We start from the raw sequence: 27,969 nt of genomic DNA, 5'->3' as shown, positions 1-27,969 counted from the left end.
TGGAAGATACTAAACACGGACAGGATGAAGACATCTTTGTTACTGAGTCCTACAAACTCATTGCCATCAAGTCAATTCCGACTCATAGCAACCCATAGGACAGAGTACAACTGTCCCATAGGGTTTCCAAGACTGTAATTTTTAAGACAGCAGACTGTCACATCTTTCTCCCATGAAGCAGCTGGTGTGTTTGAACTGCTGACCTTTCAGTTAGAGCCGAGCGCTTTAACCACTGTACCACCAGGGCTCCCTTGTTACTGAGTAGTTGCATATAATTGAATATACCGTGGACTGCCAAAAGAACAAACAAATCTGTCTTGGAAGAAGTACAGCCAGAATGCTCCTTAGAAGCAAGGATGGCGAGACTATGTCTCACATACTTTGGACATGTTGTCAGGAGGAATCAATCCCTGGAGAAGGACATCATGCTTGGTAAAGTAGAGGGTCAGCGAAAAAGAGGAAGACGCTCAACAAGATGGACTAATACAGTGGCTGCAACAATGGGCTCTAGCATAACGATTGTGAGGAAGGCACAGGACCAGGCACTGTTTCTTTCTGTTGTACATAAGGTCACTATGAAAAGGAACTGACTCAACAGCACCTAACAACAACAACAAAGTTGCGTATAAAAGTATAAAAGTTCTAATATGATGAAGAAGCAGGAAAGCTTTGTTACAAACTTTTACAAGAAACTTTAAAAAACCAACTATATCCTTTGTGAGGGAGAGATTGGAATATGAGGAAGGAAGGAAGGAAGGAAGGAAGTTGGGTTAATTAACGAAAGGCCCAGTCTGAGAAAGAGGACTTGGTTGGGAGAGGAGGGGTTTTGTTAAATTAACACTCTAACTGCTGAGATTTACTTTTGATCAGTGGCGTGTTTCATTTCGTTCGATTTTTTTCCCCCAGAAGAGCCAAAAAAGAATGACTTCTTTGGCTCACTCCTCCTTTTGTCATATGCTCGAGGTACACTGTTTCTCTGGTTCTATTTAACTTCCTGTTTCTTGATGGTGCAATAGGAAGTCCCCTGATCTAAAAGGTATGCCAGGGAGTGTGCCGAACCAACAGTTTCACTCTCATGGTCTCAATTGCATGGGCCCTTCTAGGTACCTTTGACTGCATGAGACATTCTTTGGACAGCCCATAAGTTCCCAAATGCTGCTCTTCAGTCTATACTAGTATATGGGGGACTTTATATATGCCTTGGCTAGTACTGGGGAGACTAGGACATGGTTCTTGCCCCTCTGAGTCAAGTTGTCTCATTCAAGGGTGGGGAAAGAAACTTGTTAATAGTCATTATAGCAGAATATAATGAACCATGGTTTCAAGGTACCATGAAAGAAACCCTGCTTGGTTATTCCATTTGGCAACCACCTCTCCATGGTTGAAATAAATCACTGCTGGTGTTTGATAGTCTGAAAATAATGATGTGAAGAGATGTTAGAAAGACTGGGAATATTTTGCCTGGCAAGGAAGGAAATCACTTAGTGATCACTTTTAAGCTATGAAGCATTATTATAAACAATAGTAGTAACCACCGTTTTTTATTTCTCACTCTTTGCTGGAGACAGATCAGAAGAAATGACCTTCAGTAGCAAGAGAAGGGGCGTAATTAAACGCAGTCTTGGTAATAATGGTATTCAACAATGGAAGAGGCCAGATAGGCATTGGTGGAGAACTTTATGAAAAGAATACTGGCCATCTACCTCTACTAAATGCTTTCAGAAGAGCATTCGGGAGAGCTCGCCATGAAGGATATGAGGGCCTCATAAACATAGCCAAGTTGAAAGGAAGAGACCCTGGAAATATGCCCCTGACTTTGAATCTTTTTGGGTCAGTTCATTAGAAATTCCATTCAAAGCTATGTGTCCCACATACATACACACAGGAAAAGGCATTTATTTCTTGGAAGAGACTTAAACTCACCCTACTGGCTTGGAATATAAACCAATGTCTTCTTCTCATTGTAGGCAAATCACTTGGACGAGGGGCTTTTGGGAAAGTGGTCCAAGCATCTGCATTTGGCATTAAGAAATCACCAACTTGCCGGACGGTGGCTGTAAAAATGCTGAAAGGTGTGTATGCCGTAGTTGGCTTTCAAATGATCCATCACCTTTTTGCATTCCCTATTTTCTAAATATTCGTGCAGATCGGATATGGCCTAGGAACAGATAGAAGCTATTGCTGCTCTAGCCGCGTAATTTTCTTCTACTGCTGGAAGCCCCTTTTGCTTCAGGAGGTTTGAATTAGGGCAGCACAGCTCAGAATAAACCTTGTAAATGGAACGATCTAGCACGGTCCTATGAGAAATGATCTTTGTCACCTCAAAGGTATTTCTCCTTTGTCATCTTAGAGTCTAAACTCCCCGTGATTTAAGCCTGTTATAACCACAGGTTTGAAATTTTGGAATAATCTACTGTGATGTTGTATTGGGAGCTTAGGGGCACATGACAAATCTCAAAGTCTACGCTTGGGCTTGACCTAACTATAAAGTAAAGCTAGAACAACTAAGTTGATCAGAACTCTAAACTATAATATACTGTCAAGCCCCAAACATTTCCTCTTCAGAAATTATAAAAACCCAATGACCTTCCTAGTGTTTGAAGATACTACCACTCTGAAATGCCCATATGTCCTATAAAGTGTAGAAATTACTTCATTTCCTCGTATTTGTTGGAATTTTCATATTATCTCAACTCATTTTAACATTCCAAAACCAAAAAAGAAGCAGGGCAACGAAGCCCAAAGGGCAGTTTTTTAGCTCTTCAAAGTCTCTAAGATATGGCCAGGGATTTTGAGGTCTGGAAAACTGTGAGTCCAGCTAAGCAGGTTCTCAGCACAGGCTCCTGGAAAATGTACTGTTTCCACAGGAAGACTTCAAAGTTCTTAATCTCCTTCCAGAACTGACACTGTCCTTGCAAAAACCCCATGTAATGCTATTTTCCACCCCAAAAGGCTGTCTTGACCAAGGGAAGGCTCTGATAAAACTCTACAAAGAACTTGACGGTTCTCTGAAAGTAGCCAGGAAAGGAGTTTTCCGTCCACAAGTCAGGACTTCTGCTTTGGTGGATTACCCACACGATGACAGACACATCTGTGGGAATACTTTCATTCCAGTACCTTCCCCCTCTGTAACCAAATTCTGAAGAGAAGAGGTATCAACATGTCTTCCATGTAAGAAAGCACCAGGCTGGGTACTTTAATATATCAGGTTGAACCACATGAAATGGCCATTTTTCTTATTTTCTCTCAACATCCTTGTGAGCTAGAGATTATTACCCCCAATTTGCAGATGAGGAAACATGGTCCAGAAAAGTTAGATAGCCGCTGCAAGGCCACACAACCCTGAAGTGCAAAAGTAAGGGTTGGATGCCAGTCTTCCCGCTTTGAGTCCAGTGCTCATTCCACTACAGCACAGTGCTGAAAAAGAAGGGTCTGGAAATGGCCTGTTGCACCAAAGTCCTAAAAATGATCCTGGCCTGTTTTATAGAGGAAATCCAGGATCCCATCTAGAGATAATTCAAAAAACTAAATCTGGAAGCATCTGCTTCCGCAGCCTGTGCCTCTTCCTTGCTTACTACCACACGCCCTGCCTCTGGGAGCGGCAAGTCTGATGGCCCTGCTGGGTATTTGTGGGTTTAAGACAACCCTTGTGGACCAGGCTGTACCTGGCACAATCTGAGTAACAGCTGCGTTTTCTTTATGGTTAAACCCTAAGGAGCATAAATAACTTGGAGGTACTGATGAGTTTGAGAGGAGATGGAAAAATTTTTTTGACAACCTGGGGAATCTATGCTGTGCAGAAATAATATGTTTAATACCATCGTAAATGTGGGTCTTCCTTTTTTTTTGAGCCACCAGCATAGACTGGAAAAGATTGCCAAATCGCCCACTATGTAAAATTCCTACAAAACCATTTTCATTCAGCTTTCTTGCTTAAATTGGCAGGCCATCTGTTTCGGGGAGAGATAGAAAAAGGTAGAAGAGTCAGAATGTCAAACAAAGGTCATGAGTCAGAAGCTCTTTCAAAGTGCCCTGGAGCAAAAACCTTAACTTTTTTGGCCTCACACTCCTGTCTGAAATGAGAAGAGTAATCATGTTGCTTATTTATCCAACAAATACTTGTTGAACATTCATTGTGAGGCAATCCCGATCCCACTGGAAAACTTCTGGAGTTTATCTGGTAATTATTAAAAAAGATTTGTGCTTATGAAATACCACATTGGTGCTTACCACAGTGTTAAATGCACATACCTTTGACCCACTTCCAGGACTCTGTCCGACAGAAATAACTTACACGTGTGCACAAAGACTGAGCACAGGTTGTCTCTTTCAGCATTACTTGTAATAACAGAAAATTGTAGACAATCTAAAAGTCGGGGACACCATTCATCAATTTAAAAGAATGAAAAAAGCCTCTGACACACTGAAAAGGGGGAAAGGAGCAAGTTTAAAAAAAAAAAAAATGTGTGCAAAGAAACACATATTTAATACATAAATATATATATTGTATATATATTATTTATCACATATATGTGATCTCATTTATGTAAACAAAAAAAATGGACCTTTGGGTATGTATATTCATAAATTCACAGGAAAAGGTCTGAAACAACAGTGGTTAACTCTAAGAAGTTAAGTGGGTAAGGTAGCTTTTACTTTGTACTGTCTATACAACATATTGTTGGCATATTTTGCAGCGAGATTATATTGATTATATTTTATAGTTTTTTTTTCCTTTTTTAATAATATTTTTTGTGTTGAAGGTGGAAGTTTCCACAGCAGATTAGGTTCCCATTGAAAAATTTCTGCACAAATTATTCTGTGATATTGGTTATATTCTTCACAGTGTGTCATCGTTCTCATTCATTTGGTTCTGGTGGTAGTCTAAAAATAATTTTAAATTTTTAGAAAGACTTAGAAATTAACTGATAAGAACAAACTTCAGACTCTGCCGATTCTTATTCATGGTGCTTATCTCTGAGAAGGAGTTGAAGTCAGATGCCTACGGATCCTCACAACCCAAGATAACCCTCAGACTCCAGGGAGAAAAAAAAGAGTATAGGGAGAAAATGGCACACTGCAAAGATGGTCACAGAAATGACCACTCAGCCGGGGCAGGCCCCTCGTACTCCTTCTCCGTGACTCCCTGGACAGGGGAGAGCGAGAAAGAGAGGGGAAGTGTGGGGCACCCCCTGCCTGGAAGTTCTTGCTGCGCCTGCTTCTGACAGAAGGGAAGCCTCTGGAAGGCGCTTTCATAAGGTGCCCAGCTCTGAGTCAGCACATTACTGAACAGGACTAGGCCCACTAAGAGGAAACGTCCAGTGACTAACCCCACCACTGCTCTGAGCCTTACTGTAATCAAAAGGATGTTGGCTTAGGAGGGTGGGAGTAATGAAAACAGTCTGGAGACTTGGCCTTTCTGCAGAATGTGGGGAAGTTAACGAAGCAACTGGCTGAGCCCTGACAAACAAGGAGGGCAGGAATGCCGCCTCCGGCGGAAGGAGCCCCATTGTCCTGCCGCCCTGATTCTTCCTTGCTTCTCACACAGAGGGGGCCACGGCCAGCGAGTACAAAGCTCTGATGACTGAGCTCAAGATCTTGACCCACATTGGCCACCATCTGAACGTGGTCAACCTGCTGGGAGCCTGCACCAAGCAAGGAGGTAAATGAGAAAGGGAGGCCTGCTCCATCTCCCCATGTACACGCTGGGAGCAGAGTTCTCTGACACACAGCTCCATCTCTTCACCTCTGCTCCTCCTTATCTCCAGGAGAATGGCCTCTCAATAGCTCCAGAGGAAATAGTTTGTCCACTAATGGAGAAATGCTCCCACTCTAGAAATGTCTTCCCTGTACAGTTTCAATTTCTGAAGAGAAAGACTTTGTTCTAGACCTCTTTCCACAGGCTCTAAACCAAGTGTGGTGGGTGAGGGAGGGACATTTTTCTCTCAGGACAACTTTGAGGGAGTGTGACCAGAGCTGAGCCTAGAAGGTTGGGCATTCTTCGCAGCCTCACCCAGAGGAATGAGTCACCACTGGGAGGATCCCAGGGGAGGAGATGTGGGGACAACCAGAAGAGCCCTTCCCTTCATATCCACCATGCACACAGGCTCTACCCACTGGGGCAAGTGGCAGGGACAGGGCGGTGCCTTATGTTCGAGGGCACCAGCATATTCTTGCAGATCTTTCTTTCCTCCGCTATAGCCAACTTAGTGCTTGGCTCTAGGTTTGTGATCATTGTTTGCTCCAGAAAAAAAAAGTGCAAAGGACCTGTGCCTGCAAATGTTTTCCTAGCTCTCAGTAAAGGTAATAGGGATGAAGGGTAATCGGGGAAGGCCTACCTGCCAGGAGTGGCCGTGGGGAGAGAGAAGTGAAAGGCTAGGGAGGCGGCCAGAAATAGAGCCATAGCGACCTAGACACGGCCCAACCTGCTTCTCTGTTATTCTTTGAGGATCGACAAGTGTAAGCTCTTTCTCAAGTTCTCTGCCTTGACAGCCTCATTCTGTTTGCCTCAGTTTTGCATCTGTAAAACTGATGAGGGCTAATCAGACAACCCACCCCTGTCTGTGCCTCAGAGCTCCAGGTAGGGGTGTCTGAGATTAATAAATCCTCTTCCCTGTGGTAGGGAGATAGGTGGCCTCTGGAAGCAACTTCCAGCCTATAGACCCGAAGGAAGGGGTGCTGTCAGGATTTCTAAAATTCACCTTAAAAATCAGCAAAATCCCGATAGGAACATAAAACCACTCTCCCAGGAAGGGAGTGGCCCCTGCTAGCTTTGAAGAAGAAGTAGGGCGCCCAGGCCCTTTGGCACCTGAAACCCATGGCTGGTGCGCCCCGGGACAGCAGCCTGCTGAAGCAGCTCTGGGTCACCCCTGTTTGACCCGGAAGTGTCCTTTGTGCTCTAGTCCTCCTATGGAGCCTGTGTGTGGTGGGAATGCGGGACCCAGTCAGGGCCCCCCAGCCCCACTGCAGGTGGTGGGACAACTGAGAGGCCGGGCAGGGAAAAGGAGCCAAGGGCATCTCATGGGACCCACAGTGCAGCTGGGACTTCCTCCCAACCTTCTTCCTTCCTTTAGACCAGAGGTCAGCAAACTAGGGCCAGCCTGTGAGGTTAGAATGGTTTGACATTTATAAATAGTTGGGGGAAAATATCACAAGAATAATATTTTGTGACACGTGAGAATTCTAGGAAATTCAAATTTCTTTCTGCATAAAGTTTTATTGGAGTCCAGTCATGCTCATCTGGTCATATAGTCTACGGCTGTTTTCACACTACAAAGGCAGAATTGAATGGTTAGTTGTGTGGCCTGCAAAGCCTAAAATATGTACTATCTGGTCCTTTACAGACAAAGTGTGTGGGCCCCTGCTTTAGACCCTCTCACACAACCAGCTCTGTCCAGACACCCCAAGGCAGCCAGGCTCCTGGGGAGAGAGGAGGCTGGACAGGACCAACCTGTTCTCTGCACTGGGCAGGTGGGAGGAGCTGCTTGACAGCCCCGGATCTGGTGTGACAATGACCAGAGGCCCTTCTGCACCAGGGGTCTGGCTCAGAGGCGGAGAGGGTGGGTTGCTGGTAGTTACAGTTACAAGCCCTAGCTTTTGCTTTTCCCCTCCTCTAAGTTCTTTCTCTCCTCTTCCTTCTACTCCTTTCTTTCTTCTGCTCTCTGCCCCCCTCTGTCCCTACACATGTTGTTTTCTATTTCTTTTGTGTTTTTTAAATCTCTTCTCAAGTTAAACTGAAAAAGCCGTCCTATTCATGAGCCTCTCATCCCTAAGTTGCATCCCTAGGTCCCCCTAATATATCATAAAGACAGTTGGCTTGAGCTTTCTCAGCCTGGCAAATGGCTGACTGGCTTGGTGTGGCTGAGCACGTGCTGTTTTGGCTGCAGGGCCTCTGATGGTGATCGTTGAATACTGCAAGTATGGAAATCTGTCCAACTACCTCAAGAGCAAACGGGACTTGTTCTTTCTAAACAAGGTAAGTACCACAAGGGTTGGAGTTTTTTAAGGCCACCAATGAGTTTCTCTTTAGGCTGTTGCCCCATAGAGCAAGAGACACCCACATTTTTCCATTAATGAATAGGCTTAAAACTCAGTATCTGCTTTTTCCTCCTTTTTCCTTCCAAACATACTCTTTTGTGGACAGCACAAAGAATCATTTGATCTCAGTGTATGCAGTGACAGGAGATGTTAAAATTTATTAACCATCTATCTCAACACCTATCGAATCGTCTTGATAATTTTATTTCTCCTTGCCTCTCTCTCTCTCATTCTGTGTGTGTGTGTATACACACACATATGTATGTTTATGTACACGCATATATACATGTATGTATATGTGCACATAAACACATGTACATGCATATATACATATGTACAACTCCCAGTTTCTTGAAGGGAGGTGATAACATACATAATTTAGAGAAATTAAGACTCAGTCAGCTGAGTGACTTGTGCACTCAATGATAGGCCAGTGATGGGACCAGAGCTGGAAATAATTTTCTTTCCTTCCCACTGCCTTTCTCTTACTTCCTCACACCCTCACCACCCATCTCACTCCTGTACACACTTTTTACTAGCTTTATCCACTAAAATAAAGCTGTGTAATAAAAGGAACTCATGGGTCCAAGATCTGAAGGCAAATAAGACTTAGATCATTGAGTGGAGGAGAAAAAATTTCATAACATTTTGCCAGGGCAGCCTCTGGCACCGATGCTGTGTCCTTCTGTGAGCTGGAGAAGTCTAGGAGACACCAGTTCAACACTATTAACTGGTACTCAGCAGTGCTGGTGATGAGGCTGTGTACATAATGGTTAAGCTCTGAGACTCCAGAATCAGACTCTTCTGGTTTTAAATCCTGTCTCTAACAAACAACAAACAAATCAAACCCATTGCTGTGGAGTCGATTCTGACTCATAGCAACCCTACAGTAGGACAGAATAGAACTGCCTCGTAGGGGTTCCCAGGAGCAGCTGGTGGATTCAAACTACTGGTCTTTGGGTTAGCAGCCAAACACTTAACCACTGCGCACTAGGGTTCCAAATCTTGTCTTCACTACTCATGAAATCTGGGACCCTGAACAAACTACTCAAACTCTCTAAGCTTCCGTTTCCTCATTGACTAAATGGAACTCATAATAGACTCACCTCATTGGATGGCTGGGAGAAGCCAATGTTCTCAGTGAAGCGCTCAGTAAATGTTAATCCTCATTATCATCATTAGTGACCCACAGAGATAGATAGAAAGGTTGGGTGAGTCCACTGATGGATAAAGGGTCCAACATCCAAGAGTGATGGCCATCTGCCATGTGAACACAGTCTTCATGTGGCACACAGGTAAGAACCACTGAACAGCTGACCTTTTCTCATGTCTCACACTGATCTGGCCAGAGACACAGATATTTGACAAGACTGGCAACATGTAAGCAGGAATGTATTTGCCCCAATTTTAAACCACGCCCTCTAATAATTAGAATCTTGAAGCTGAAAGGGATCTTTGTGATCAGCTAGTTCACACTCTCATCTGATAGATGTGCCCAGAGAAGTCAAGTGACTGGCTTAAGGACACACACCTACCAAGAAGTAAAGTCAAGGAGAGAAAGAACCCAGCTCAGTTGCCTTCCCATTCAACGGTTTCTATGCACCACCCTGGAAAAGGTGAAAAAAACATAAGATAAAGTGTAAAGTGGCACCATGGGGGCTGAGGTCATTCAAATTCCCTCCAGCTTTGAAACCCTGGACTGGCTTCAGAAAGAACTAAGCCAGCAGAACACCCCAGGGACCCAGGCAGGATGGAGCGTTGGGGCTCCAGCGTCCTTTGTTTTGAAGACCGTGCTTCCTTCTCTGGCTATATTTAATGACTCGCCTCCCTGTGCAGCTTGGTGGAGCTTAGTGTTTTCATGGAGAACCCACAGCTGTATTTCAGACAGAGGTGAAGGAAACGCAAAACCAAAAGGCAAAGTAGAAATGAGAGGTTTTAATGTCTAAATAAATTCACCAGAATCCTTAAATATTAAATATTATTTGTAATAAATTCACTGTATTCTGCCAGAGTCCTGGAAGCTCAAAAAATTAACTTTTATTTAACAGAGATGGTTACTGATAAGCAAAGCTGAATATACCGTCGGTTAGGGGGCCAAAAGGGGGGTGAGGGAACCTGAGCTAAGTCCTTGGAGATGTGACCCTGGCTGTGATTTCTGGGAGGCAAGAGAAGAGGGGAGATTTCACGGAGCTAGAAACTTTCCTGCCTCACCCTTTTGCCAGCACCCTTTCCCTGCTGCCTTCTGTGCCACGAAGTTCTTGTGAAAAGTAAAATTCCAGCCCCCAGCTAAGCAGTATCAAATCTAACTGCCTCAGGGAGACACAATAACCCATAGCTCTATTCTTTACCTCCTCTCGTGTGCATCACCCGAGGTGGTGGTGGGTGTTTGCTCCAAGTCCTGCTGCACAGGAAGGTCTCTATTCAAGGACCAGGAACCTCACACCCTCCATGTGCTCAGAGTATGTCAGGATGTCCCTCCTGAAGCTCCCTCCCTCTGTCCTCTGCTTGCTCCCACGGTGCCCTCTAGTGGAAGGATCGCTCTTGCTTCCTGGCATTTCTAGGAAAAGCCAAGGAAAGATGGGGAGCCTGCTAATCCTCACACGCCACACGCTGCAGGTGAACCAAGAGGCACCGCTTGTCTCCGTTATCCAGTGGTGCTATAACAGAAATACCACAAGTGGATGGCTTTAACAAACGGAAATTTATTTCCTCATGGTTTAGGAGGCTACAAGTCCGAATTCAGGGTGCTGGCTCTACGCGAAGGTTTTCTCTCTCTCATCTCTGGGGGAAGGTCCTTGTCACTTCAACTTCTGTTTCCTGATCCCATGGAGATCTTCATATGGCTTGGCATGTATCTTCTCCATCTTGGTTTGCTTAACCTGCACCTTTTATATCTTGTGAGAGATTGACTCAAGACACACCCGACACTAATCCTGCCTCATTAACATAGCAAAGAAAACACATTCCCAAATGGGCTTTTGACCACAGGCATAGAGGCTAGGCTTTACAACACATATTTTGTGAGGGGACACAATTCAATCCATAATACCACTGAACTCCAATACCCCTCAGCCCTTATTTCTGTATTGCCAGGTAGCAGAATCAAGGCTAGGCACACAGTACAGTTGGGAAATCCCTCAGAAGTACCAAGTAGTGTCGTAGTTATTAGATGAATTACTAAAGACAGAACTTTTCAGGTGAGGAAAATGAAATCCAGAAAAGTAAGCCGAGTTGCCCAAGGTTGTATGGTTGATGGCAGAGCCAGATTAGATACCAGGACTTGGTTGCCCAGTCCAGCGTGAAAGGCCTTTTCTACCCTCATTAGGATGAAACTGGATCTGTGTTTTTTGTTTGTTTTGTTTTCATTAGTATTTTTTATTGTGCTTTAGATGAAGGCTTACAGAGCAAATTAGTTTCTCATTAAATAATTAATATAGATATGGTTTTGTGGCATTGATTGCCAACCCCGTGATATGTCAACGGTCTCCCCTCCTTGACCTTGGGTTCCCCATTTCCATTCGTCTAGCTTTCCTGCCCCCTCCTGGCTTCTTGTCCTTGCCCCTGGGTTGCTGTGCCCATTAAGTTTCGTATACAGCTACATGTATTATTGCTTGTTTTATGGGCCTGTCTAATCGTTGGCTGAAGGGTGAACCTCAGAAGTGACTTCAGTACTGAGTCATACTCTCGGGGTTTCCCTGGTCTCTGTCAGACCAGTAAGTCTGGTCTTTTTTGGGGAGTTAGAATTTTGTTCTACATTTTTCTCCACCTCTGTCCAGGACCCTCTGTTGTGATCCCGGTCAGAGTAGTTGGTGGTGGTAGATCTGTGTTTCAAATGGGAGGTGGAAAAAGAAATGTTCACATTCACTGCTTCCCCAAGGAAACCAGAGAAATTGGTAACCTACAGCTTTCTCATATTACCCTAATAGTGGTCACGAAGTGAAGCCCAAGCATGCTGAGAACGCTTTTGGTAACATTTTGCTAACTCCCCATAGAATACTTGTTCTTTTTGAACACTTTTTTGTGTTTTAAGTGAAAGTTTACCCAGTAGATTAGCTTCCCATTGAGCAGTCCATACACACAGTGTTCAGTGACAGTGGTTGCTGTCCCTAGAATGTGTCAGCACTCTCCCCGGTTCCCCCCTGCCTTCTCCGTTTCCGTCTGTCCAGTTTCCCTGCCCCTCCCTGCCTTCTCATCTTTGTTTTTGGGCAAATGTTGCCTGTTTGGTCTCGTATAATTGATTGTCCTAAGGAGCACATTCCTCACCTGTGTTATTGCTTATTTTAAAGACCAATCTATTATTTGGCTGAAAGGTGACCTCCAAGAGTGGCTTCAGTTTCTGTTAAAAGAGTGTCTTAGGGCAATAGTCTCCAGGGTTCCTTCAGCCTTTTCTTCAGTTACTTCCTTCCTGGTCTTTTGTATGAATATGACTTTTGTTCTACGTTTTCAAACCGGGACCTTCTATTGTGTCCTGGTCAGAGTAGTCAGTAGTGGTAGCCGGGCACCATCTAGTTCTTCTGGCCTCAGGCTAGAGGGAGCCATGGTTCATGTGGCCATTAGTCCTGTGGACTAATTGTTCCCCTGAGTCTTTGGTTTCCTTTACTCTCCTTTGCTCCAGATAGGAGGATTCCAATTGTTGTGTCTTAGGTGGTCACTCACAAGCTTTTAAGACCCCACAAGCTGTTCATCAAACTAGGATGTAGAACATTGTCGTTATGAGCTATGGTATGCCAGTTGAGCTAGGTGACCCCTGAGACTCTGGTCCTGAGCTTTCAAACCCAGTAACTAAGTCCCACAAGGTGTTTCATTCAATACTTTTCCTATGTCCCACACTGAATAAGGTGAAAAAAACATAAAAAGTGAAAAGTGGTGCCCTGGGGCTGAGAGCAGTGCAAATTTGCAACATTCATGCTATCATTTGTTAACGTTCATGCCCTCCTTCCCAAGCTGGTGCGTGGTGTGGAAAAGTGGTTAAGGGTGCAGACTTTGGAGTCAGTCAAACCTGGGTTCAAGCTTGGCCGTTTACTGGCTGTGTCACCTTGACTACTTGACTTCTTTTCACGTAAAAACAAGAACTACTTCACACAGTTGTTGGAAGGATTAAGTGAGAAAAACCTACCTCACGTTCTCACACGAGTCAGCTCTCAGTAAATAACCATCCCATAACAAACAAACCCATTGCCGTCGAGTCGATTCCAACTCATAGTTGACCCTATAGGACAGAGTAGAACTGCCCCATAGAGTTTCCAAGGAGTGCCTGGCGGATTCGAACTGCCGACCTTTTGGTTAGCAGATGTAGCTGTTAACCACTACGCCACCAGGGTTTCCAGTAAATACCACCTGCTATTAATACTTCCTTCACCGACCTAAGTCCTTGTTGAGAAGCCCAGTCAGAAGCAGAATACACCCCACAACCCTAGAAATAGCCAGGTGTCTGCTAACCCATTGTCCTTTTTGTGGAATGACACTCTCCTAACTCAGGCCGTTGCCAGCTTGAGGGACCAATTTCCCCACTGCTCTCCTTGAGCGCCCATTTACCTGCATCCCTCTTGGTCTGTTTAAAGGACGCGGCACTACACGTGGAGTCTAAGAATGAAAAACTGGAGCCGGACCTGGAACAAGACACGAAACCAAGACTAGACAGTGTCACCAGCAGTGAGAGCTTCGCCAGCTCTGGGTTTCAGGAAGATAAAAGCCTGAGTGATGTTGAGGAAGAGGAGGGTAGGTATTCGTTCCTTCCTGTCCTACAATCGGAGATATTTTTACAACCTGCTGTGCATCTCTGACATTTTTTTCATATTTATCACCCTAATAAACATCCGTGGGAGACTTGCCGGGTAATGTCCTGGGGAGATAAGATTTGAACTAAGATTATTTAAAGAGTTACTAATTTTGACAGGGAACTGTATAATTGCCTCCCTCAGGCTTTTTTGCCTTAACGGATTATCCTCCCACCCCATCCCCTGTGTTTGGGTAGAATGGGCTGGAGGCCCGGAAAAAAATCTCTGGTGTTCATATTGAAACCCGAACGCTCTCGAAAATGAACTCTGGTCTACTTGTTGGTTTGTTCTATGTTTTGCTAACATTGTTCCAATAAACTGGGATTTGTTGGACTAGCAAGAGCCATTGCAAAACAGTTACGGTTTTAATACTTTCCAGATTCTGACGGCTTCTACAAGCAGCCCATCACTATGGAAGATCTGATTTCTTACAGTTTTCAAGTAGCCAGAGGCATGGAGTTTTTGTCTTCCAGAAAGGTCAGCCTTGCTTTTTACTGCGTTTTCTTCTTTGTCAGGCCAGGGCACGTGGATATTCGCATGGACAAACACACACCTTTGCTATGGATCCACTTTTCCTGGTATTTGCTGATAGCCATGTTCTTAAGTGTAGAGCAGACATGACAACAAATGCCTTCATTCTGTCAGATTGCCAAAGCAGCCTTGCTATTAGGAGTTTTCAGAGTGATGAGTCTTGGGTACCAGTGGGTGGAACTGAATTCTAGGGGTAAACCTCACTGGGTTTAGGACCAGACGAATTTGGCAGCCATTCTTCACGTTGCCTCCTCTGGCATATGCTCCAAATTGGCCAGACTCTGAGAACATGGTACTTGACGGGAGAGCTTCTATCCGTACATCCACATGGAGCCCTCCCGTGAAATTGCAGCCGGATAGAGTGCTGATCCCAGTGCTTAGTACAAAAGCCTGCAGGGAGTTTGTGCTCCTTCAGAAACCTCGCCTGGTCAGCTTGGTGGGTCAGGAGGCTGGAACTCAGAACAGTAGCCCCTGCCAGATTCGGGGCACCTCTGGACTTTCGGGCCTCAGGAGCGCTCTGTTTGTAAAAAAGCATTTTACGTTTGTGGTGGCTGTATGTACACACAGGGTAGCTTCCTTCACACCGTGTGAAATGGATCCTGGAATTAAGGATAATGGCCCTGAGAAGGCACAGGAAATTAGTTGGCTGGATTAAGGAAGTGCGTTGCTTATGCAACTGTCTCATTACAGTGCATTCATCGGGACCTGGCGGCGCGCAATATTCTTTTATCTGAGAACAATGTGGTGAAGATCTGCGACTTTGGCCTTGCCCGGGATATTTATAAGAACCCCGATTATGTGAGAAAAGGAGATGTAAGTCGGTTGGATGTTTGCTTGACTCATTTATACCCTCTCATTTTTAAACCACAGACTGAGGCCCTTGGTAAATATTTACACTTCCCCGGCAGTAGGCCCTAAAAACCATTATGTGCTTTCTGTGTAGACAAGCAATCCAGACGGGCTGTGCACCCAACAGCCCTGTGTAAGGTACAGAGAGGCCGTGGTTTCCTGGTTCTGTTCCTCCCATAATTCCTGGGGGTACCTGTCCCTGGGCTGCACTGCCTAAAGACTCGCTCCTCTGAGAAGTATTCAGTGGGACCCCAGGAGGCCGGATCATTTACCTCTCCCTGGCTCCTAGGGGAGTTCCCTGAACTTCCGGAGAGAACAGCCTGGACTCTTCCCCTTGAATAAACCCAGATGATTGATTCAGCAGGTGTATATGTCTCAGGAAAGGGTGGGGATCTCACGGGGGAGGAAGTCGTTTACTTCCCACGTCTGCCTCCATGCCTGGCGTGTCCTGCTGGCGCACATGGGCTTCTCTCCCCGCTTGTTTTTGGACATAGTGTTAATTTTCACTTTTGTGGTGACCTCTTGTGTCCTTTCTTATCTGGCCTGTACCCGGAGGCCTTAAGCTTATGTCTGGGTGCCACAGATTACCTGCAGGAGTGGTTCTCAAACCCGAGCGTGCATCAGAATCACCTGGACCCCAGCCCCAGAGTTTCTGCCACAGTATGTCTTGGGTGGGACCCGAGAATTTGGATTTCTGAGAAGTTTCTAGGTGATGCTGGGACAGCTGGTCCCTGGACAATACTTTGAGAACTGCTACTGCATGGTGTTTTTTATAAAAGAGAAAGAAACAACAACTTGGGAGTCCCGGATTGCAAAGATGGCATCCACCTCTGCGTCTATCCTTTTTCTTCTCAGCCTCTCCCCTCTAGTTTTCTCATTGCCACTCCATCGTTCCACCTTCGCTGTCAGTTCCCATCCATCTAACGTGGCCAGACCTTACTCACTGGGGTTTCTCCTATCTGAAAGTAAAGGCAGATTTGTCTGCACACTTGAAGTCAGCCGTCCATTCTCCTAGATACTGCCTCTCGGTCACCGTCCCTCTTCCCAGTGCCTTTGCCACTTCCCCACTCACTGACTGTTGAAGTCTTATCTTTCTGCCGAGGCATGCCCTTCAAAATTCCTCCTTCTTAAGAAAAACTCTTGGAAATCACGGATTTTCAGGATGTTTTCTAATTCAGGTCAGTCTTTTCCAGGCCCTAAGTGGCCCCGTAGAAGGAGTTCTGGTAGCACAGTGGTTAAAGCACTCGGGTGCTAACCAGAAGGTCGGCAGTTTGAACCCACCAGCTGCTCCACGGGAGAAAGATGTGGCAGTCTGCTTCTGTAAAGATTACAGCCTTGGAAACCCTATGGGGCAGTTCTGCTCTGTCCTACTCAATCGACTCAATGGCACTAGGCTTGGTCTTGGCTTTGGAAGTGCCCTTGCAGAGGGCAAGCTTTTGTTGGGAGAAGAATTTCTTGCAGACTCGGGGAGTTAGGATGTGCTGGACACAAGAGGCTCTGACTAGCCTTCCTAGGGATCGGTCGAGCACATGGCTACCTCTTGTAGCATAATGCTGCATGCTACACGTTTTCCCAGTGTTGGGAAACTGAAGCTGCTCGGGAAATGATGTATGGTTCAGGCCTAATCTGAGCAGCGACCCCATGGGCACTTGGGTTGAACGTGCCTTGTTTCCATGCCCTCCGTGCTCAAGGCCCCTTTGCCCTTTCCTAGACTCGGCTTCCTCTGAAATGGATGGCTCCAGAATCTATCTTTGACAAAATCTACAGCACCAAGAGCGACGTGTGGTCTTATGGAGTACTGCTGTGGGAGATCTTCTCTTTAGGTAAGTGCGGGGGAACAAAGAGACCCGATAGCCCAGAACCAGATGTCTGCATCTTCCACCAGGTGTCCTCTGGAGCAGCACTTAGAATGACTGAACACCCTGAAGGAGGCGTGGGCCCACTTAGAATCTCAGATGAGGAAGGGTGTCTGTGTGCACCCTGTGCCCTAAAGATAGCTTGTATGAACACGAGCGGGGTCAGACCAGCCAGCCTGGGTCTCTTTCTGTATACTTTGCCCCCTTCTAATTCCTCAAACTTCCAGATTTCCTGTGCCCTTCCCTCTTTCTACCCCGCGTCTCTCTGCCCCTCCGAGTTGTTTCTCGGGAAAGGCCCTGACAGTGCAGTTGAACAGTAGGGAAGGTTCAGGAAGCAGGAGGCCATTCCAGTGCCTCTGATATTAACAATTCTCATGGCGAGCCCAGGACACTGGTCGTATTTATTCCTTTTCCAGCAACATGCAGTATGGGTGGCTAGAAGCCTTGCCCAAGGCCCCATGAGCACAGATGTGCACAGAGCCCACATCTGTATGCAGACGCATATCGATGCTCCCAGGCGTCCCAACTCGCGTTCCAGCCAAGAGTCTGTTGGGCTTTGCCAAAAATTTGCCTTTCACAGCAAATAAAACTCACCCAGTAACATCTCCAGCTTCCTGTAATGTGTGAAAATCATTCCCCTGCTTTCGATGACAGGCACCTGTTGCTTCCAGTCTTTGAAAGCAGCTTGGCGGCCGCAGTGGCCCCACAGTGACACGGTGCCAGCGCTGCTCACCTCGCAGCTGCTTCCTACCAGCAGTGGTCACTGTAAAGTGCAGACAAACGCTGATGTAGCCTGCACGGGAGGTTTAGAGCAGAGCAGATGGGGAGGCCTTGCCCAGACCCAGCCACCTCTGGGGTATCCCTCCCTCTCTCCAGTCAAGAATCCCCCAAAAGGAACAATCGCAGAGGATCTTAGACAGTAAAGCTGCCAGGGGCAAATTCCAGAGCCCCTCTGGCACCCTCAAGTCCTTAACTTCCTGCCCACAGGTAGCCCCTACCCCACACCATTGCCCTAATCTTGGAGCCCAGGGCGGGGGGTGGGAGGCCCTTTTCTCTCAGACCCATCATAACTCCTCATCCTCTAGTGCCATGAGAAGTTTGCAAGAAAGGGACTACTTACCATCGTTCCCACTGAGGTATGAATGATCCACAATAGCCTCTGCTAAGTCTGTTGGCTTTTCACAAAGAAGCTCATTTTAACCCAAGGCAGGAGTCTCTAATGGTGGAATCTCACTAGAATTCCTTTGTGGGAGGAGGGAAGTGACCCTTCAGATGACACTCCGGCTCCCGACTGCACCGACAGGGAATAACCTATCGGACTAGCCTGTGGCATCAGATATACTCGAAACCAGTGGAACAAACAACCAAGCGTGTGTCCCTAGCAAGGGTTTGCTGAGGCCCTCTGTGGGTGTCCAGTTACTGGGAATTTATGATCAAAGCATCCCTTGAACACTGAACTGCCCCGCACGGTCTTTTTGTGCCCTGAGGACATGATGTGCCCTGGCTGTCACACCTTGTCTCCTACAGGTGGGTCTCCATACCCAGGAGTGCAAATGGATGAGGATTTCTGCAGCCGCCTGAAGGAAGGCATGAGGATGCGGGCCCCCGAATACGCAACTCCTGAAATGTGAGGCCCTTGGCTTCCTTCCTTTCCCATCCAACACCTCTCTTCCCACCAGGACACCTCAGATAGGGGGCAGACATATTTGTTTTGTTGCTTCACTTTTTAGAATCTCAGTCCTAAAAAACGAGTTCCTCTGACAGTATCCCCCTGGTCTTCAGGGATGTCTCTGCTCAGCCCCTGTGGAGCCCAGCTGTAGTGGGAGTGTTTTCCAGAAGCAGGACACAGTGTCCTCGAGCCTTCCCCGCTCTTTCCTCTCCTGACCATGACATGACTTTGCAGCACCTCTAGCTGGGAACGGGAGTTAGAACCTCAGCTCTATGTTAGGAATCCAGACCACACTATAAGACTCTGACCTCACTCAAAAAGAAGGAGCCAAATGGGTGAAGCAGCCTCAGGGATGAAGGGCTGGAAGCGCTACTGACCTAGTCTCCATCCACACTGATGACTGACAAGGGGCTTGGCTTGGACTGCAGGGAAGAGGTGTAGGAGAGAAAGGGGAATTTCCCAACTAGTAATCATTCTCCACAGAGCCTACATGGAAAAACACAACTCCTTTAGTATCCTTTTGGGATAGGATTAAGGACCCCTAGGGATGTAAATGGAGCCCTCATGGCACAGTGGTTAAGAGCTTGGCCGCTAACCAAAAGGTCAGTAATTCGAATCCACCAGCTGTTCCTTGGAAACCCTATGGAGCAGTTCTGCTCTGTCCTGTAGAGTCACTATGAGTCAGAAGCGACTCAACAGCAACAGGTTTAGGTTTGTTTGTTTGTTTTAGTGGTGTAAACAGTTAAGCACTTGGCTGCTAACTGAAAGGTTGGTGGTTCAAATCCACCCAGTGGCTCCATGAGAGAAAGAGCTGGAAATCTGCTCCTGTAAAAATTAGAGCCTAGAAAACTCTATGGGGCAGTTCTGCCCTGTCACATGGGGTCACTATGAGTCAAGAACAACTCGACAGCAACGGGTTTTGGGAACCGAGTGGGAATGCCATGACCTGAGAAATGTACACTGAAGCGATTTGTTTGTCAAACTGAGAATGATGCAGAAAGCCAGTGGGGAAGATGCATGTAGAAATCTCAAAACACCATTGACAGAGTTCTCAAAAGCCCTGGAGAAATATCTGTGCCCAGAAAGCTCACTTCCAATGTTGATAACGTGGTGGCGCAAATGGTTACGCACCCGGCTGCCAACCGAAAGGTCGGCGATGCGAGCCCACCCAGCAGCTCTGTGGGAGAAAGACCTGGCAATCTGCTCCCATAAAGATTACAGCCTAGGTAACCCTATGGGGCAGTTCTCCTCCGTCACATGGGGTTGCTATGAGTCAAAATTGGCTCAACAGCACCAGCAACAACAGGGAGAGCTATCGGGAGCTTCCTGGACCAGATGACTCCTTGAGGTGCCTTCCTGCTGAACTGTCCAGTGAATCTAGGATGATGACAGGCTCCACGAGATGGCTCCCTCCACTGTGCAAAGAGTTACTTGCCTCTCTTGGGTCTTCTTTTTCCTGAGGCTTTTGTGGATGTTTTGCACTTTGAGGCCCGGGCAGGAATGTGATGACGCTGGCAGTTTCGCTGAGCTGCTGACAAGGACTTGGGCCTCCTGAGGCAGCACCACCTTTCCTGAACTGGCAGCCCGCCGTCCCATCCCACCCACACAATGGGGTCCTGTCAGAGCCCTAGGATGGCCTTTGGGGAGGAGTCAGAGAGAATGAAGGAAGTGGGGGCTTGGCCAAAGTGCAAGGTTGCAGTCTCTTTCCTTCATCTTGGGACAACGCTCGGGAGACGCAGGACGAGGAGCTGGACCAGGCGGACAGAGAGCTCAGTCCTGTGGAGGCAGGGCTGGGCGCAGCCTGAGTGGGGAGAAGGAGGGGGCTTGTTCTGGTCAGTCTTGCATGGTGTCCTTATGAAGAAAGTGCCAGGGACGTGGGGCAAGGTCCTTTATGAGAGCTGGTGACAAAGCCAGATTACTCCCCAGGACATTGGGGCTGCAGAGGGGTTGTTAATCACTTGATTCCTTTTACTTGCTGAGAGGGGCAGACTCCAGGAGACCTGGTTCAAAGAGTAATTACTTTGCACTTTATGGGTTTCTAAGTGTATTCTAAGTGCTACGGCTCCTAACCAAAGGGTCGGCAGTTCGAATCCACCAGGCGCTTCTTGGAAACTCTATGGGGCAGTTCTACTCTGTCTACTCCTGTAGGGTTGCTATGAGTCGGAATCGACTCGATGACACTGGGTTTGGGTAATTGTATTCCAGGAGCCCTGGTGGTGCAGAGGTTAAGCACTAGGCTGCTAACTGAAAAGTCAGCGGTTGGAAACCACCAGCTGCTCCGTGTGAGAAAGCTGTGGCAGTCTGCTTCCATAAAGATTACAACTTCGGAAACCCTATGGGGCAGTTCTACTCTGTCCTTCAGGGTCGCTATTGAGTTGGGATTGACTGGACGGAAAGGATTTGTGTTTTTTAGTTGAAGTTCCCAACAACCTTGAGAAGCAGGCAAGACAGATATTAAAGTCTGAATTTGATAAGTAATGATACTGAGATTCTGTGTGTTGTTGTTAGGAGCCATGAGTCGATTTTTAGCACATAGTGACCACGTGTGGCAGAGTCGAACTGCCCCACAGGGTTTTCTAGGCCAGATCGCCAGGACTTCTGCCAAGCTGCTAGGTGAGTTTGAACCGATGACTTTCAGGTAGCAGCATAGCGCTGAACCATTTGCATCACCAGGCCTTCTAGTGAGGTAGAGATAGGCAACCTTCACTACAGCGAATGTGCCTTGGTGCGAGGGACCTCTGGCTTCTGTCTAGTGATTTCCCCTCCACCAGCTAAGAGGCTGAGGAGACTGGTTTAGAACTCGTCTCTCTGGGTGATCTCCCTAGACCACAGGGTCTGTTCAGTGATGCATGTACCCCATAAAAAAAAAATAGTCCTCTGTAAAATGTCCGCTCAGGCTTTGAAGCAAATATTTCCTTTCTCTTTTCATATTATCTGGAAATTACAAGAGTAAATTCTTAATTACTGACGGGAATAATAATAGTAATTGCTAATAGTTGTTTTGTGCTCGAGTGTCAGACACTGCGAAACCCAGAAAAACAAGGCAGTTCTGTCAAGTTCCGGCTCTCACAGGTTTCACTGTATTAATTTACCTCACAACAGCCTATGAAGTAGGTACTATGATTTCCATTTTAAAGAAATGAGAAAACCCAGGCACAGAGCACCTAAGTGATTTGCCCACAACCACATCGTTAGTAAATTATGAAAACTCAGTCCGAGTATAGAGTCCACAAAGCCATTCTACATTCCTGCAGGGTGTTTCCATTCCTTACCCAGGTTCTGGTCCCAAATAACTCTAGGGATACAAAGTCCCATCAGCTTTGAACTAAAAACTTCCTTTGACTTTGTCAAACCTTCAGGTCTAGACATACACCACACCCAGGTAGCCCCTGTACCGGAAGAGGCTTCTTCTAGAGAGAAGGATAAGTCCTCAATTATGGGGAGGTGTTTATTTGCAGATTTAAAAAAAAAAAAAAAATGGGCAGCTTTGTGACATGTTTGCTGAGAAAGCCAGAATTCAGACCTTCAGCCCTTCCCTCCAGCACTGGAAAGCAGATGGAGGAATTTCCTTCTTGTTTGTTCCTACAGTAGGAAGGTCTGGGTGAGGATGGAGTACAGCTTCTCAGAATTGGGAAGCTCTTGATCTGAACTTGGCCTGAAGTGGTGTGTACTTGGGAACTTGGGTGATAGCTTTGGAGAGGAAGCTCTTCCCACAGGACCTTCGCCACCAGCTTATTTCAAGAAGGGCTGTTGGGCGGGGCACCACTGCTGTCTCTTTACTTTATAAACCTGTTTACTTAATGATGTAAAACTGTGTAACACTGAGTCGTTGGTTCCTGGCCCAAAGCCTGTTTAGTCAGATGTCTTTCAATAAGGGAATGAGCAATGTTTTGATTTTTTTTTCCCCCCTTTTCCTTTGGTATTTGTTGAGATGAGTTGCACTGAATTTAAGGCAAAAGGAGTGCAAGCTAGAGATCAGAACCCAAGAATCAAAAATAAAAAAACACCAAGTAGTTGTAGGTGGCCCCTCTTGCTAGTTTCAGCAGACAGGAACCAGGGAGAGCCCTGTTCACAAAGCACCCACCCCTCCTCCTGCCTCAAAACAGCTGCCTGCTAAGCGGTGAAAGGGTGATGCTGACCAGGATCACCCCAGGCCTCTGCTTGGTGGGATGCTCTCTGCTCTCAGGGCCACCTTTTGTTGCCGGGCTTAGTGGGCCACGCCTTTCTTTCTTTGGCTACTTTCTGTAGATTATATTTAATGTTTTTATTCTGTCAGCCTCCAAGAATCTATTTATTGCTGGAGATAAAGGAGCCTTGGAGGATTAGACTTGAGTGCTGTTGTGAGCTGCCATGGAGTCAGACTCATGGCTACCCCGTGCACCACAGAAGGAGATGCTCCCCGGTCCTGCACCGGCCCCATGATTGGGTGCAGACTGGATCGTTGTGATCTGTAGGGTTTTCATTGTCTGATCTTTGGAAGTAGATTACCAGGCCTTTCTTCAGTTCAGCATCATAGTAACACGCAAGCCTCCGTTGAACCCTGGTCCCTTGCATGCAAGGCGAGAATTCTACTATTGAAATAGTACTATTTGAGTATACCCATGTACCCATTGCTGTCGATTCTGACTCATAGCGACCCTATAGGACAGAGCAGAAATGTCATAGGGTTTCCTAGGCTGTAATCTTTACAGAAGCAGACTGCCATCTTTCTCCCATGGAGCAGCTGGTGGGTTTGGCTAGCAGCTGAGTGCTTAACCACTGTGCCACCAAGGCTCCTTACTTGAGTGTAAGTAAGGTGGAAATAGGCCAACCTCCACCACAGCCAACGTGCCTCACTGTGAGAGACCTCAGACTTTTGTCTAGTGACCACCTGCATCTGTGATATACATTTTTATACCTATCTCAGTGCATTAGTAAAATGTATATATTTACCTTAAAACGAGTTCCATATAGAATTGTGCAGACATCTGGCTGCTAGGAGGTCAGCCCCAACTGCCTGTGGGTCCGGTCCTGGCACCACTTAGAGGCAGCGCCTGGAGCCTACACGCTGAGGCGCTGCTGGGCAGAAACGGTTAGGAACCTTGCACAGCTCTGGCTCCCTGTCCTGTGTTTCCCAGGCAGCAGGGACAACAGCCCAGAGTTAGAGAATTAGAGTTCTCTTCCTCTCCTTCCCAGTGTCCCTAGTTTCTGTCAGGTGACTCCCATACAGTGGCTCCCCTCCCCCACATCACTTTCCAAAGGGCTCACACAGCTCTTGGAACCAGCTGACCCTGGAGTGAAATAAAAAGGCACAGCGGATGAGCAGAGGTGTGGCAGGGAACCAGGCATCGCCTTCTGAGAGGAGCCTTGACCCAGAGTTTTCAGAAAAGGCAGGGGAATCAGAGATTGAGGCATGTGATCTTTGAGCTCATCAATCAAACACTTAGGATCTCTGCCTGCTGGATACCTGTCAGAAAGTGCAAGCTGAATTCCATGGCCAGCTGTTAGGAAAAGCGTGCTTTTGAAGAGCAGTGTGCTGGGAGGGTTGTCTGAAGGCCTTGGGTGCCCTGGGTGATGGCAGTGGTGGTTGTGCCCCATCAAGTCGATTCCAACTCATAGCGACCCTGGAGGACCAAGTAGAACTGCCCCATAGTTTCCCAGGCTGTCATCTTTAGGGCAGCAGACTGCCAGGTCTTTTCTCTCCCAGAGCGGCTGGTGGGTTCAAATCAATGACCTTTCTGTTAGCAGCCGAGCACTTTAACCCTTTTGCCACCAGAGCTTCTTTTCTCCTGGGTACCTAGAACGTTATCCTTGGATTAAACCAGAACCTCAGGACACACACTGGGCCCACATTGTTTTGCCTGTCAGAACTGTTTTTACTGAATGGTATATTCCGCTGTTAAAGCGTTGGCCAACATTGAAAGGCAGCGTCTAACGCAACTCCATGAAGCCGTTCCTGGATGGGAGGAGACATAGAGGAGAGCCTCACTTCAGATTTTAGTTTTAGGAGTAGCCATGCTTCTTCTGAGTAACTGGTTTGTTTTTAACTTCTGAGTTATGTGCATTGTGTAATTGATTACTCCTTCTTTTCGCCACCTGCCTAGAAGCTCAGAACCTGCCCTCATCAAAGTACTCAGAATCATGATATAAATTTTGTATGTTAAGTTTGCCTGTAGCTTCACCCTTCTTATCTTTCCATTACCTGCCTCCTGATATTCTTCCTTTCTCTTTTTTAACCTCCCTGTACTCTTACTGTCTTTATCAGCCACCTCGTATACTTTGAAACAAAAATAGGGATGTAAATAGATTAAGCAACTGGCTGCTAATTGAAAGATCGGTGGTGGTTTGAACCCCCCAGCCGCTCCATGGGAGAGAGATGTGGCAGTCTGCTTCCATTAAGATTACAGCCTTGGAAACTCTTTGGGGCAATTCTAATCTGTCACATGGGGTCACTGAGTCAAAATTGTCTTGACGGCACCCAACAATGTGGACTTACATGGGTCACAAACACAGTGTGCCTTCCCACCCGTCTCCACTGCTAAGCTCAGTAATGGAATGTGAAGACTTGAAAACCCTACGTGCTTATAAAGAGCCCCAAGCCAACCTCTGTTACAACCCAAGAATTGAATAAGTACTGGAAACTACTCACCCATTGATATCTGTGGCTATGCTGACTTTGTAAACTTTAAGGGTACTGCCTTGCTTTTGAAAGTGAGGAGAGGGTGGGGAGTAGGACTTCAAATCAACAATCTAGACATGAACAAATCACTTTGTTTGGTTAACATTAGAACTCAGGCCTTCCACTCTTGCAGAGACCGAAGGCACTCCAAGAGCCTTGGGTGGAGATGGACTCTGGAGTATGGGTCTATTACTCTCCCTTTATGACAGATGTTTTCCATAGCCGGCAGGGCCTGGGCCAAACAACCTTTTATGTGTTGGTGCTGCACACCGAGACCTAAAATCAAGGCAAATATCATAGCCTACAAAAACCATAATCATAATTTGTATAACAATACCCAGTCACGTTGTAGGGCTATAGAATGATCTTGGCTCTCCAGCTCTTTCTCTTGTGCTTCTTCTCAACAGCTATCAGCTCATGTTGGACTGCTGGCACAAAGACCCAAAAGAAAGGCCAAGATTTGCAGAACTTGTGGAAAAACTAGGCGATCTGCTTCAAGCAAATGTACAACAGGTAAAGCTAAATTTGTCTAAAGTATGAGAAGGCCAATGTCTTTTTAAGTCAGGGAGGTGTTTTGTTCATTTTTTGTGATTTTTATTTTGTTTTATCATTAGAATAGCTGAGATCAGCAGTAAAAAAATACATGTATATGTGTGGATGCAGAGGTAGTATCCCTTAACATGTCCCAGACACAACCAAGACGGTGTACATGACATAAAGATGGCATAATGCTTCACAGAAGTGGGTTGGTGTGAAATTTTGTGCCCTGAGACCTTCATCTTTGATGTTTTAGGATGGGAAGGACTATATCCCACTCAATACCATCCTGACAGGAAGTAGTGGGTTTACATACTCTACTCCTGCCTTCTCTGAGGACTTCTTCAAGGAAGACATTTCTGCTCCCAAGTTTAATTCAGGAAGCTCTGATGATGTCAGGTAAGATTTCTTTCCCTGATGTTCTGTTGTAAAGTTTTCAAACATACAAAAAATTAAAAGAATTTTATAATACTCATATGCTCAACTCCTAAATTCAACCATTGTTAACATTTTGCCTTATTTTGTCTGTGTGTGTATGTGTATTTTTTCTTTTTGCTGAACGATTTGAAAGAGGGTCTCAGACATTATGACACTTTATCCCTCCTTTGGAATACAACTTCTAAGAAGGACCTTCTCCTCTATAACCACACAGAAATTATCATATAGTAGTATAAAAAAAAAAATTTTTTTTATTAGAATCTCATCTAATATGCAAATTATCATAATTTCCCCCAAATGTCTTTCATACCTTTTTTTAAAAAAAGTAGGATCCATTCAAGATTAACACCTTGAGTTTGGTTCTTATGTTTCTCGAGTCTATTTCACTCTGAACAATCCCCCCATTTTTTTCTATAACATTGATTTTTCTTGACCAACCGAACAAACAAACAAAAAAACTTTTTTGGCTTATTTCCCCTTACTTAACAAACTAGCATATCTCACATTACTGCAGAGGTAACTGGAGAAAGGTCATGAGAATAAACACGAGTGCTCGTGTTGGGCCAGGTTTCTGTATCTCATACATTGAGTAATAGCAGTTACATGTATGTTAAACATTTGGTGTGGTTCTGGCAATGTGCTAGGCTCTTTGCATACATAGCTCCTTTAACGCTCAGATCAGCCCCATGAAATAGATATTACTATGCCTGCTGAACAAGTAGGATATTCAGGTTTTGAGGAAGGTAGCTTGCCAAAATTATGTGGCTAGAAAGTGGCAGAATAGAGTTTCTTAGCCAAATGTTCTCACACTCCCTCCTGTACCCAGTCCAGTCAGGAACCCCTTCAGATTGTCTTGTGAGCATTCTTGCATCTTGAGCTACAGCAAGCACAGCCAGCTTTGATCTCAGTTTCGCCAAATTTGGTAGGTGGCCAGGGAGGGCATGGTGAAGAGCTACAGTAGCCTGAAAATATTGATCAGCATCTATGAAGGCTTAGAAGCAATGTGTGGCCAGTCCAGACTTGTGCTAATGGGTTATATGTCAGTACACTGTTCACACTGACCTGTAATCCATTACCACAAGTCTGGGCTGGCCACCAGATATCTTCAACTCCTTAGTAGATGCCTATCAATACTAACCCAAGATGCTAAAGCAGATGAGTCATTCATTTTTTATGGATAAGAAAACTGGTTGGGATGAAATAAATTAGTAGAGTGTGATTGGGCCAGAGATGAGGGCTGGGGGTGTCAAAGTAATTTGGGTCCTGCTCAGCTTTGGACCACTAGTATACTTGCCTAAGAAATTGGGCCTTGCAGAGGGTGGCAGAGGACCTCAACCATTGACTCTACAGTGGATATTGCTGATGGTCCTTCCTAATACATCATCAACAGAAGGTCAGTAGGTATTTGTAGGGAAATCACACAAGTGCTACCCATTCCTCCCAACCCGTAATCACAGAACAGAATATATAAGACAGGCCCCAGTACTCAACTATGCCATTAAATCAGGCTGACAGGTTATTTCATTTGTCACTTCATATCCTGTTAGAAAGTAGGCAGCTATAAATGATAAAAGTCATATCACTTCTCGGGGCATCATTTCTCTTCCTTGTAACATA

General features: G+C 46.0%; 1 protein-coding gene across 2 annotated transcripts in view; it reads left to right on the top strand.

Moving 5' to 3' along the window:
- FLT1 (fms related receptor tyrosine kinase 1) overlaps nt 1–27,969 on the top strand; it is a 203,428-nt gene that overhangs the window by 163,372 nt on the left and 12,087 nt on the right. For both annotated transcript variants that reach the window (XM_049867471.1, XM_049867470.1), the window contains exons 19-28: nt 1,968–2,072; nt 5,549–5,662; nt 7,887–7,975; nt 13,599–13,755; nt 14,194–14,291; nt 15,036–15,158; nt 16,906–17,017; nt 18,578–18,677; nt 25,785–25,890; nt 26,171–26,313. In XM_049867471.1, the coding sequence (XP_049723428.1) occupies nt 1,968–2,072; nt 5,549–5,662; nt 7,887–7,975; nt 13,599–13,755; nt 14,194–14,291; nt 15,036–15,158; nt 16,906–17,017; nt 18,578–18,677; nt 25,785–25,890; nt 26,171–26,313 (1,147 nt within the window). The remainder of the gene's footprint in view (nt 1–1,967; nt 2,073–5,548; nt 5,663–7,886; nt 7,976–13,598; nt 13,756–14,193; nt 14,292–15,035; nt 15,159–16,905; nt 17,018–18,577; nt 18,678–25,784; nt 25,891–26,170; nt 26,314–27,969) is intronic.

Source organism: Elephas maximus, chromosome 23 (assembly GCF_024166365.1).
Source record: "Elephas maximus indicus isolate mEleMax1 chromosome 23, mEleMax1 primary haplotype, whole genome shotgun sequence".
NCBI classification, from domain to species: Eukaryota; Metazoa; Chordata; class Mammalia; order Proboscidea; family Elephantidae; genus Elephas; species Elephas maximus.
This window is presented reverse-complemented; position numbering and strand designations above follow the sequence as displayed.